General features: G+C 45.5%; 1 protein-coding gene across 1 annotated transcript; it reads left to right on the top strand.

Moving 5' to 3' along the window:
• Positions 1 to 610: 610 nt before the first annotated feature.
• LOC123429286 (proline-rich protein 4-like) lies at positions 611 to 2,158 on the top strand. Its single transcript, XM_045113342.1, has 2 exons — positions 611 to 790; positions 1,373 to 2,158. Exons 1-2 carry the CDS (start codon positions 649 to 651, stop codon positions 1,864 to 1,866), a joined length of 636 nt encoding a protein of 211 aa, XP_044969277.1. The 5' UTR covers positions 611 to 648; the 3' UTR covers positions 1,867 to 2,158.
• Positions 2,159 to 13,592: the final 11,434 nt, after the last annotated feature.

Raw genomic sequence — 13,592 nt, 5'->3', positions numbered from 1 at the left:
CATGCATCATCATAATGCTGAGGCCGGGGTCAATCTCCCTTTTAAGAAAAAATCTATCTATGTTATTCTAGCTTTTTTTTATCAGCTGTTTGTTGGCCCCGAATGCATGATACCGACTGAGATACCACCACCATGGCCAGTCTTGGTCGTAAGATTGCTTTCAAATTAAGCTTCTAACCAGCCAATCCACGCTGCTAGCTCAAGTCTTGTTGATTTGGTACATATGAATGCTCCGGAGGCGCGCCGCACCTAGAAAGGGATCACCAGAGAATTAGGTACGTAGGCTCTAAAAATGATAAAGTGTACGTACGTGCTTACGCTGCATATGCATGCTTTCATGCGTACGTGTCGCGTGGAACCTACGAACGAGAACGGCGCGATCGATCACCAGAGTCGATCACCAACCGAGTAATGACGACGACGTGGATCAAGGATCGATGATCGATGCGTGCAGAATCGATCAACCGAGTTTTAATCCGCCATCTGAAATTTCGGCGAGTTAGCCGGTCTCTCGTTGTCACGCATCACTTCACCGGCCAGATCATCGACCGAGCTGGATCGATCAATGCCGAGGCCTATATAAGCCATGCGTCGCCTGTTGCATTGCATCCATCCATCCATCAGCCACTTCACACCAGAAATTCAGGCATGGCAGCTCCGAGAGCACTTGTCCTCGCCGTCCTCCTGGCGGTCGTCTTCGCCGACGCCGAGGCGGCATCCGTCGTCGTCGGCCTGGCCAAGTGCGCAGACTGCACCAGGAAGAACATCAAGGCCGAGGAAGCCTTCAAAGGTGAGCTAGCTATATAGTACATCCTCCATCCGTTTCAAAATTTTAGTCTTGGGTTTCTCTAAAAATGGATATATCTAAATACTAAAATGTGACTAGATACATTTATATCTAGACAAATCTAAGACAAGAATTTTAAAAGTATATAGTAGTGCTCACTGTGACGTGGAGTTTTGGCACCCGAGCTCATTTGAGCTCGCGTGAACAGTAAAGTCGAAAAACATTCAAAACAGTTTAAAAAATTCTAAATTCTTTTTGAGACCAACCTTGTCAAAAGTTCTAAGTGCATACAAAAATTTGACATGAAATAACATTTCTACAAGGCATGGCAAAATAAACAACATGTATACTCTGAAAATGCGCATTTTCAGAGTATCGATTTTGTTTATTTTTCCATGCTTTATAGAAATGTTATTTCATGTCAAATTTTTACATGCACTTAGAACTTGTGACAAGGTTGGTCTCAAAAAAAGGTTCAAAATTTTTTGACCTTTTTTCAAACGTTTTTTGACTTTACTCCCAAAAGGCACTTTCCTGCTCACTGACACTGATGTACTGATGTCCCTGCCATGAACATTTTGTCAGGTCTCCAGGTGGCAGTCAAGTGCAAGAACGTCCACGGCGACTACGAGAGCAAGGCAGTGGGCGCCCTTGACAGCACCGGCGCCTTCAGCGTACCCCTCGCCGCTGACCTTCATGGCGCCGACTGCGTCGCTCAGCTCCACAGCGCCGCCTCCAACGCGCCGTGCCCCGGCCAGAAGCCATCTAAGATCGTCCCGGTGTCCGAGGGCACCACCTTCGGCATCGTCGCCGGCGACAACGTTGTCATGCCGTCTGCAGCGTCGCCGGAGTGCGCGTCCATGACCCTGTGCGGGCCCATCAAGAAACACATCATGGAGCACTTCCACCACAAGAAGCCAGTGCCGCCGAAGCCGGAGCCCAAGCCCGAGCCACACCCGGACAACGGCCCCGTGCCCAAGCCCGAGCCCAAGCCGCAACCCCACCCGGACTACCACCCCGTCCCTCCCACGCCCACCTACGGCGGTGGCGGTGGCGGCGGATACCACGGACACCACTGAGGCCACGCGACACTGAAATCTCATCACAGGGTCCATGATCCGTGAGTGATCGACGTTGTTGCTATTTATGATCAGTTGCACATGCGTGGGTATTGTTTTGGTCTTGTGCCATTCGCTGCTGCGTTATAGAATCTGCGCTGCAGAGTTGAGAGTCCGGAATAACAGTTGTGAGGAACACAGGGGATCAGTGTGCTTGTATTGCTTTTCAAAGATTTGTAATTTTGGTGTGTGTTTTGTATACGAAATTGTTATGGGATATCAAGTAAGTTAATCAATCAAGTCCAATTTCTTAGGTTGATCTCTTTCCCAATGGGCCCAACGGCCCATTGGACCTTGATTCACGCCCTGATTGGGGGCGTCCAGCCCAAGCAAGGCTGGTGGGCCCCTGTCGCGCAGTGCTATATATAGAGGAGGTGGGGACCATAGCGCGGGTTACGACGTTCGCCGCCGTCATTGGTTCCCCACTTTTCAGCCCTAATCCGATCTAGAGGGATGCACTGAAGCGATGGGAAGTCCATCACCGCCACTACCGGATCTCTCTCTCCTTCCCCACCCATCGTCACCACCTCACGACGGTCACCTGAGGGAACTCATCGAGTACACCATAAGGTAACAAACCACTAATCTCACCGAACACATCTACCCTTGTCGATCCACGGGACCTATCAATGGTATCAGAGCCACGAGGCTTAGATGTGTTTTCCTTGAAACACGACAAGGATAACATTTCCCCTCCCCGATATGAACCCTAGATGGGCAAAGAAACCGAAGATGGCCACGGGCCTCGTCGGCAAAGTAGCGCCGCCGCAAGGCCGCGCCTGTTCCTCTCGATCCCCACACGCATCGGCAAGCCGAGGTGTGGGGAAGAAGAACCTACCTTCTTAAAGGCAAAGTATGGATCTGAAAAGATCCAAAAGGAAAACAAAGAAAGGATCTGATTAGATCCAAAAGAAAAAGAAAAAACAAAAGATCGGATTGGATCCGAAAGATCAAAAAAAAAGGGGGGGGGGAATGCAAAGAAAAGGCCTACACCCCAACCGGGGCAAAGGGCACCACCACCGCGCCCTTGACGGTGGCGCGTTCACTTTGAAAGTGCTCGCGCGCGCCGGCAAAGGAACGGAGATGGAGCCACCGTATCATGTCGCTGTGCCATATCTCTACACGGAAAGGAAAAGGAGCACCACGGCCAACCCACTCGACGGTGGCGCGCTCAACGCAAGGGAACGCGCAACCGGCGAAAGGGGAGGCCACGGCGCCACCATCTCTTGCTCTGCCGGCGCCTTGGTTCTCTCTCTGTCTGAGAACTAGATGGGGGAGGAGGGGCTAGTCGAGCAAAGAAAGAAAAAAAGAGAGAAAGAAAGAAAGGAAGGGGAGGAAGAAGAAGGGCATGCGCGGGGCGGTGGCCGGAGAGGAAAATAAAAGGCTCGCAAGGGCCAGAAGAGGAGAAAGAGGTGCGTGGGCAGAGAACACCTCGTCGCCGTCGCGGTGGCCGGCAGGACATTGCTGCCTCAGGGCTCCGGCGAGAAGGAGGGAGTGCGCGGCGCGCGAGAGAGCTCCTGAGCAAGCGTTGCGTGCAAGGGCCACAGAGGAGATCGAGCGCGCAAGGGCCACAGAGGAGATCGAGCGCGTGCAGGGGGGAGGAACCAGGAATGCGCAACGGGAACACGGGGCCAGCCGCGCAACAATACAGTTGCCCCCGTGGCTCTCGTCGGTGCCCTGGGAAGATGCCCTGAGCTCGCTGCGCGCAAGAATGGAGGAGAGAACGGCGCGGTGTGGGGGAGAAAGGAAGCTCCTAGGGTTTCCCTGGTGGCTCGAGCCCTTTTTGTTGCGGGCGAGATGGCGGGCCACCGTCGGATCGTATCCAACGGCCCCGATCGGCTCGGCAGGAAACCCTGGCGCAGGATAGGCTTTCGGCCCGAAAGCAACTTGTCACAGGCTAGGCGGAGATGGGCCGGCCAAGGACGGGGCGACACCGGCTAGTAGGCTGAGAGCCCAGCGGGAGCAAGGGCTGGCCAGGCCGGTTTTGGCCTAGTTGCTACAGGCCGCGATTTTGTTATTTTTCATTTTCTGTCCAGTTTTGGACAGATATGAGAACAATTTTTCTCTGCATGGTTTTCCAACGAAAATTATGTTTAGAAAATTGAAAAGGAAAATGCATTCTTATGCAAAGTAAATAGAAGGCCTCTGCAGAATAAATTTTTCTGCATAGAAAAATATATGTTTGTGAAAAAAATAGAGTTTTTTTTTTCAGAAAAAGAAAATTTCATGGATTTTATAAAAAGAAAATAAAGTCCATGAAGCTTTCTTTTTAACAGAATATTTTTCTGTAAAGGTGAATGAATTTTATATTCATGTTTTTCTGCTGCAAAGTAAATGTTTAATCCTCCAATTAAATTGGAAAACCAACGGGAAAATTTAATTGGAAGAACTGTTATTAGCAAAGTTTTTTCCTTGTGGGTGAAATAAGATTCAAACAGTTTCCGTTATGACAATAGAATGATGATTGTTTTAAAGTTAAATATGGTATTGTCATTTTCTGACCAATGTTGATGATAACAATACTATAATTGTATGAGTCATCTTATGTTTAAAGCTAAAATATCTGATAAATTTTGTATCAAAGTGATCAATTTTTCGGAGCACAGATAAGGAAATGCATATTTCTATTTCTGCTGCAATATGGTTAATGATGATGATTATTTCTTAGCAAAGTTGTTCAATAAGAATACTATCATCACATTGTTCATGAGTTATATGCATTATTTCCATTTCTGATCAACGGTGATATGGAATTAATGTAGAAGGATGATGTTTTTTCTAATTCTGTTACCACGGTGATTTAGAATATTCCAGAAAGTTTAAAAAGTTTAATGTGCATGATTTTAATCAGACCAACGTAGGGTTATTTGTATGCTCATTATCGTTGTTTATTGGCTATGTATTCTCAGACTAAAAGTTATTCAAGCTTTCACTCATGAAAGCGAATGTTTTGGGTACTAGTGACCCGAAAGATGGAAAAGAAAGGTCATAACTTGAGGGAATAAATTCTCTCTAAAGAATGGCTTCACAAGAAAAGAACTCTTGGATATTAATTCAAAAAAAGAAAAGAGATAGATCATTGAGAGTCTTGGTTGAAGAATGTCTTTCATGTACTCTCTATGATGAAGTCTCCTTTTTCAGTCAACATGATTGAAATGAAACAAGCAACATGCATGTTGAATTTGACCAACGTCGGATCAAACATGTGTGTCAAAAATAATTCAGATTTATTTCTGAATTTGGTGGAGTCAAAAGAGCCAATTATGGCATTTATGTCCCTTAAAGGGAATTACCCGCATGGCGGGAAAAGTCTGGGAAGAATGCCTGCGTAACCGGGTAAAGTTGACATTGTATTATGTCAACAATCCGTGTATGGCGGGAGAAATTTTGGCAAAGGTCTTATCCTGTATGACAGGAGAAAGTTATGATGACTCATGTGCGGTTAATGTGTCCCACTATGGGAGAAAAGTATGGAGTAGCTATTAAGCTTTCCTATTATCGACCGCACACCTTATGTGTAACGGTCATTATGCAATCACTAAATCCAGAAAGGATAAAAGTAACAGACGAACCTAAAGACAAGAATGATATGCAAGTGTGACTTGCAAAAGAGACAATGATAAAGAACTCTGTTGAGTTTCTGAAATGAAATGAGGAAAAAGTACTCCCATACTAGTTAACTTGTAACTTCATTTTACATGAAATGATAAGATGAATGAGCTAGATAATCGAAGTTTCCTCATTTCACAAGAGCTATGAATGGGTTTCGAAATTGTGGCAGAAAAGTTCTTGCCACATTTCGAGGGGGAGAAAGAGACATGAAATACATTGTAATGTATTTCATGACTCCTCTGTACTTTAGATGATGTGATGCACATTATGCATCTAAAGTGATCCATAAATGAAGAATATGATTGTCAAGGGGAGTACGACAGTCATCTGAATACTGTCATTATGATACCCCTAAAGAAAAGAAACAGTTGTATTTTCGGATCTTTTATAGTTCCGAAAGAAGAATAAGGAATACAACAGTGGTGCTTAAAGTGCCATAAAGAAGAAAGTTTAAAGATACGCCATTTCTTCAGTGAAGATGGAGTAATCTGGGGGAGCATTTTGTATGACCCATACAACACCTGTTGTTAGCTCTACAAGGGATCTTGTGATACAGGTCCCTGTAAAACCTATTGCCTTTTGAAAATGGGTGACTATAGAATTAATTTGCCTCTTGGCAATGACAGAGCAACGACAACCCCATATGAAAGAAGTGCCAGTACCTGAGATTTTGATGATCTCTAGGAATGTGAAAATCAGATACTTGTGACTACTATAAAGTCTATGTTAGTGAAATTCCATCATTTGAATTTCACTAACATAGACTTTATGAAGGGTCTACAAGGCAAATGTGACTCCAAAGGAAATATGTAAATGTGTGAAACATGACTTAAATCGAAAGATTTTATGCAAAGAATATGAGAGGAAAATTGCATTCATGCAAAGTTATAGAATCGGAAATTCGTTTCCCAATTCCTGTGCATGTGGGATGACGTCCTACTTGCTAGTGATGATGTCAATTCTAGTGCAGGAGGAGAGAAGAAGTTCTAGTCCACAGAGTTCAAAAGAATAAAAGGAGGTATTAGGAATGTCGCATGAAAATGCTAAGAAAGATTTCTAAAGTATGCATACGAGAAAACCTATGCCTGTTCTTATAGTCAATGGCAATGGAACTGGAAACTATGGTGTTTTCAAAAGTTAATAAGAAAAGATTGTAAACCAATATGGTACCATATGCTTCAGTTGTTGGAAGCTCAAGATATTACCCTGACACAGTTCACGTATATATCCGGGTTGTTTTGGCAAATGTCCAATCCATAGATAAATCAATGGAATGAGTCAAAGATATCGGCCTCATGATGAAAGAAATAAGTGCTCTCAAAAGATTGTGAGTACAAAGGCAGGACTTGTGAAATGTATAGCGAAATCCACAATTGTCGCTAACTTTCATACTCGGAGTTTTGTGTGGAAAATCTCCAAAGGAGTGAAACGATTGTCATCAATGTGATGCAATGATTTGTTATAACTTTATATGAGGATGAGGGATAGGCGAAATGGTTAATGGCTATCTATACCCGGAGTTGATAACGGTTGACAACAACGATAACCATTTTAAATTCTTTCGCTCCTGTCACAACGAGTCAAGTGTTGATGCCAAACACACTGACAAAGAGTTACGTGTTGTGAAGGAGAAAGTCCGGAATTATGGAAAAATGCTTGAAGCATAAAAGCAACAAACAAGTGTTTGCAGATCTGCTTATAAAAGGCTTACCGCCCAGTGTGTTCGGAGAACACACAGTCGACATGGGTTTTATGGTATAGTCTAATATTTCCGGACAATAAAGGGCCCAAGGTTAAAGAATCTGTCTCGAAATAGAGAGGTACATTGTGATTGTCTGATTTCATCGGCAATTGAGCCGTGACGATGAAACATGCCCTATGTATTGATCTGTTATGAAACGGGTAAAGTTAAAAGTATATGATGAGATCAAGGGGGAGAATGTTAGGCTGATCTCTTTCCCTATGGGCCCAACGGTCCATTGGACCTTGATTCACGCCCTGATCGGGGGCGTCCAGCCCAAGCAAGGCTGGTGGGCCCCTGTCGCGCAGTGCTATATATAGAGGAGGTGGGGACCATGGCACGGGTTACGAGGCTCGCCGCCGCCATTGGTTCCCCACTCTCCAACCCTAATCCGATCTAGAGGGATGCACTGAAGCGATGGGAAGTCCATCACCGCCACTACCGGATCTCTCTCTCCTTCCCCACGGTCGTCACCACCTCACGACGGTCACCTGAGGGAACTCATCGAGTACACCATAAGGTAGCAAACCACTAATCTCACCGAACACATCTAGCCTTGTCGATCCACGGGATCTATCACAATTGAGTCGATGGAGTTATTGCCGCTGTTGGCTTCTTTTGGCTTGATCTTGTTCTGCTGTGTGCTGCCTGCGTTTAGTTCATGTTTTGCCTAATGATTTAGGCTTTCTCTGTGTTACTTTTTTGTTTTCAGTTCATGTAATTAAAATTGTGTGGTGGTTTCTTTGATGGAAAAATGTTTTGCCATGGTGTAGTTGTCTGAGACAATCATTACTTTCAGCGCATATTCAGATCTGTGGACTGAAACTCAAGTGCAATTCAGGCAAGTGTGCAAATGGATCATGGACAACTCATGGCATTCATGTTAAAAACAAAACTGCAGCTACCAAGGATGATGCATTTGTACTGCCGGTCCTGCCTGGACTACTTTCACCCTAAGCAGGAGGGAATTAGGACGCGGCCATCTGGACAGAACTATACTTGGGATCATCTGCCTACGGATCCCACGGTACTGGAATTGGCGGAAGATCTCGGACTACAGAGGATATGTATTGCGTGTGACTACCAAGGGATCGTCAATGACATTGATAAGGGCACTGGAGACCCTCATGGCGCAATCATCATACATGAAAAATAGAAAGAAACACTAGTGGAGAAAGGGGTATTAGAACCGGTTGGTAAGGGCCTTTGGACCCGGATACACATCCGGTGCTACGTATCCGGGACTAAAGGCCCCCCCCCCTTTAGCACCGGTCTCTTACAAACCGGTGCTAAAGGCCTCCGCGTGGACGCCGAAGAGTGCGCGCAGGCGGAGGACCTTTAGAACCGGTTGGTAACACCAACCGGTCCTAATGCTTTTTTTTTCTTTGCTTTTCAGGGTTTCCGATTCCGTATTTCGGTGTTTCCGTGTTCCGTATTTTCAGGGTTTTCGCTTACGTGTTTCCGGTTCCGTATTTCCGTTTATGTCTTTCCGATTCCGTGTGTCCGTGTTCCGTTTTTTACGAACACGGAATCGGAAACACGTAATCGGAAACACGTATCCGGAAACACCGATTCCGTGTTTGCGGTTAAGTGTTTCCGATTCCGTGTTTGCGGTTAAATGTTGATGCACCAAATAAAAATACATATATACATGTAACACGAAGTACTCGACCGATTATCATTACATAATTTGAAGTTCGTTTCCTATAGCTGTATACTTGCATAGAGAAGGGAGCTGGCTATTGGTTCATAGGATGAAAAAATTCTCCGCCTTCATCTATGACTTGCGTGAGGAGAAATCCTGCCAATTCCTCTGCAACTGCCTTGCAACGTTGGATTGGTCTGAGCATCGCCCGCTTTCGTTACAGCTTTAAAAGAAGTAGATGAAAACAATTAAGTTATGAACAAAACTAAACATAATTGATGGCAACATAAATAAAGTTGTGAAGATCCGGTTACGTACCTCTAGATTTCTGGAAGTACGGGATTTCTCATTGATAATCCTCTGAATGTACTCGCAAACGTAGTATCCACAATAATCAGTGCCCTGTGGTTGTTGCGGGACGCCCTATATACGAGAACATAATTCAGTCAAATTAATAGTAATCAAGAGAATGGTAATGGTATTGAAACCAGGGTACGTAGTACTACTTACTTTGTTAATCTGAAAGTGGAGCTTGTCTGCCCATGTACCGGGTTCTTCCTTGATGAACATTTGCCAAACCCTGGCCGACAAAGAAAAATGAATATAAGAGTTAATTATTACTTACTTGATATCAGGAAATGAACGAAAAAGAGGCCGATGAACGAAAGAGGCCGATATATATATATACCTTTGAAGCATCTGACGCGCGCTCTTCCATTTGTCAGCGTCCCAGGTTAACGGGTCCCAGACTTCAACTTGTCCTTGATCGATTCTAATGATGAACAATATGAAGTGGGACCTGCGCACGTGTACACACACAGTCATGCATACTCATCAATTACACTTAACATCAGGTAAGCAAAATGGAATGTGTACAAGACAGTAACACTCACTTGAATCCGTAAGGCCAAAGTATTTCTTTTTTGATACTTTGTCGCTTCAAAAACCTTAGCAAATCATCCGGTGTATCCTTGTTGAACTTTTCTATTGTCTCTTGATGAAACGAATACGGGTCAATGAACCCAAAGTCCCAGATTCTTGCCAGCCTGCATTCACGAATCTTCATTCTGCATAGTAGCGTACAAAAAGAATGTCTCGTGAGTGATAATTATACGGGCAATGAACGCGAGCTTAACTAAATAATTAAATTACACAAATAAATCACTTACAAACAGTAGCAGCGGACGATAGCTTTGTCGAGGGCACGTTGATTGTACATTTGGAAAAAATCATCGAACCCAACCTCCACACCGTACTCTCCGAAGTAGTGTTGATCCTGAACTGCCGCCATGATACAGTCTCTCTTTTGCCTTGCGGCCTCCAAGTACCAACTATGTAAATTCGATAGTTGGGTTGTTAGAGCACTAGGATTTTCGACCAGAGGGTGCTCGGGCTTATATTTATATACCACATCAGCAATAGCGTAACCTACGTCTCCCATGCGTGGATCGGACACTGAAGCCTGGTCAGATAACACCTTGAGCGGGGCAATTGACTGTGCTTCTTGTTGTCCGAGCTAGGGAACTTGTTTCCCGCATTTCGTCTGCTCCGCCTGCTTCATCTACTCCGCCTGCTTCATCTGTGCGGTGTGCATCTTTTCAATGAACCGTTCATAGTCTGAAAGGGGTGGCGGTGGCGGCGGTTCAGGATAATATAAGTTGTCGATGGTGCGCTCAATTTTCCACTTTGGTACGTTCTTCAAAGTTTCCTTCCAGATGTCTGGAGGGGGCTTCAGGGGAAACCGTGCGAACCATGCTTTGTTTTTGGCTTTCACGGCCTCGTCTAGTTCCTCCGGAGTCATCAGGCCTGGTAACTTCGGGGGAGTCTTGACTTTATTGGGTTTCCTTTCTCTCTTCTTGGGAGGAGTCCCGTTTCTTCTGAACTGCAGCTTCCGCTTTGCCGTACCCGTAGTGGGCGCATCCGTCGGCTCACTGGAGTGCACGGGCGATGGACTCTCGGCCTCAGGCTCCCTATCTTCGTTGTGGGGTGGACTTGGAGGTGCGTTGGGGGGTAGACTTGGAGGTGCGTTGGGGGGTGGACTTGGAGGTCGTGCATTCTCTGTACGAAAGTGAAAAAACTATTAAAAATAGGCTTACATGTGGTGCAACATTCAGTAATTGTTGGAGGTGGTGCATTTGTACCTGGAGGAGTCGGTGGCCTTGGCGCCGCGTTAGGAAACACGATGTGTTTCTTCTTCCACAAGATGATACCAAGCTTCATTTCTCCCAGTGTCTTCTCGTCTTCACCTCCAGGAATATCAAGCTCAATTGACTGGCATCCTGGCGTAATTGTTGACAACCCGACACGAGCATGGGATGCTGGAATCTGACCACCATGGTAGGTTGCTCCAGGTTGATTCGGTAAAGCATAGCCTGACGCCACCATGAAGGATATGTTCCCCATTGGCATATGTATCTCACAGTTTGTCTTCTCCGTGACATCATCCACGGGGTAGTGAGGCGCCGACGGTTCGACTGCAGGACCGTCTTCTAGCTGCAGCTACGTGGAACCCACGCTGCTTCTATGCTGAGATGGGACGACATCTGCTACAGGATCGTCTTCTAATTGCTGCTGATCAGCGTCAGGTGCAGGATCTTCTTCCTCCTCTTCAGTGTCAGGTAAAGGGTGTCCCCCTTTCTTCAAGAGAAACGCCACCTTTTCTTCTAATGTCGATATCCGTTCCAGCGCCTTCCTCTTGCTTCTACCACGGCTTCTGTAAGTGCCAAGGTCCGCCGGAAACCCTTGGTTCCACGGGGTAGTGGCTCCAAAGCCTCGTGTTCGTCCCCACTTTTCGGGGTTCCCGAGTGCCTTCGTCAACTCGTCGTTCTCTCTATCGGGAACAAAAGTTCCTTTTCGAACAGCTTCTATTGCCTTCTCTAGATCTAATATGACTTGTGTTATTTTTTCCGACAATGGTCCCTCCGCAACAATCATCCCAGTCTCAGCGTCCAACGTTGCCCCATGCGCGAACAACCAGAACTTGGACCTATCGGGCCAGTCATGTGTTTGTGGAATGATATTTCTTTTCAGAAGCGCATCTTCATAGCGTCGCCACCTAGGCAGGGCAGTCATGTAGCCACCTAACCCCAAAATATGGTGATATTTCTTCTTCTTTGCATTCTCCGTATTTGTGGCTGATCGGGATGTAAAGACACCCGATTTCTTGTACGCCTTAAAATCAGGCCAAGCGTCTCTTATCTTCACTAGGTGCCCAGTGAAAACTCGATCTTCGTCCTTATATTTCTTCCACAAGTCTTTCTTCCACCTCTGGAATTGTGTGGCCATCTTCTTCAAAGCCCACTCCTCGACTTTCTTCTTCTTATCTTCCGCTACGCTGAAATTTAGCCAGACCGTGTCGCAAAGCACTCTTTTCAAACTGTCATCGACATAAGTAGCTCCAACGTTGGCGCCGGTCTTCGGCTTATTCCATTCTATTAAGTTGATCGGGACCAGGTCTCTTACAACAACTCTGCACTGATTTACAAATTTGCGATAAGTTTCTGGGGGTTCCAGTGGTTTGCCATCAGCAGCAACTTTATCGATCGAGTACCTTGCAGTATCTTTCAACCTTGCGGCCGGGCCTCGTTTCGACTTTGTCTCAGTACTTGTGCTAGGTGTTCCGGAGGGCGCCTAAATGGGAAAATAATGATTCGTTAGTAAGTGCAATACAAATTAATTGTTGCGTCAACAGTGACTTGAGATATACATTGGCAGAGTTTGTTCCGGAGGGCACTTCTGCATCTACTACATCTTCTATATTCTCAGCTCCGTCACCGGAGTCATTCAAAAATTGATTGCTAAACGCATGTCCACCGTCGTCATCATGATATATGGCCGTTGCATCTTCAAAAATCATCTGGCACATGTATCTTTCCTTCTCCGCCTCACCCATTCCCGCGAGCTGATCGGCGTGCTGATCATGTGGTTCTTGGGGATCCATAGCTCAACACCTCCTAGTAACAAGAATTTAACTTAGCAAAATTATTTACGGAAAAGTTTTACGGAACCGGAAAGTTTACGGAAAAGTTTTACGGAATCGTCGGAGTCGTAATCGTCGCAAAGTTTTACGGAATCGTCGGAAAGTTTTACGGAATCGCCGGAATCGTCGAAAACTTTCCCCGCAGTTATGGAATCGTCGGAATCGTAGGAAAGTTTTACGGAATCGTAATCGTCGTAAAGTTTTACGGAATCGTCGGAATCGTCGGTTTAGGGTTTTACGGAATCGTCGGAATCGTCGGAGTCACCTCATTTATACAATCATAGGACTTTGCGATCTCCATCGATAAAACGGTAAGAATAAAGACTAAGGGTAAAAATAGGAACTACAACATTATGGATATACAACAATATGATAAGGCTCTAAAATAGGATATACAACAATATGGATATATGATATACAACAATATGGATATACGAAAATAGGATATATGATACAACAATATGGATATATGATATATGAAAAATATGATACAACAATATGATATACAACAATATGGATATACAAAAATAGGATATACGAAAATAGGAACTACAACAAATATGGATATACCGTACGTGAGAAGAAGATGAAGTGGGGCGGCGAGGAGGCGGCGTGGGGCGGTGCGCGAGGAGGCGGCGAGGAGGCGAATAGCGGCGAGGAGGCGACGGCGCGGCGAGGAGGCGGCGAGGATCGGCGAGGAGGCGGCGCGA

This window comes from Hordeum vulgare, chromosome 2H (genome assembly GCF_904849725.1).
Source record: "Hordeum vulgare subsp. vulgare chromosome 2H, MorexV3_pseudomolecules_assembly, whole genome shotgun sequence".
Classification (NCBI taxonomy): Eukaryota; Viridiplantae; Streptophyta; class Magnoliopsida; order Poales; family Poaceae; genus Hordeum; species Hordeum vulgare.
Note: the sequence above shows the minus strand (reverse complement) of the source record. Positions and strands in the feature narration are given on the sequence as shown.

Coding starts and splice junctions, on each gene's coding strand:
- LOC123429286 (XM_045113342.1), top strand. CDS start 649: ATGGCAGCTCCGAGAGCACTTGTCCTCGCCGTCCTCCTGGCGGTCGTC. Junction 791..1,372: donor GGCCGAGGAAGCCTTCAAAG/GTGAGCTAGCTA, acceptor ACATTTTGTCAG/GTCTCCAGGTGGCAGTCAAG.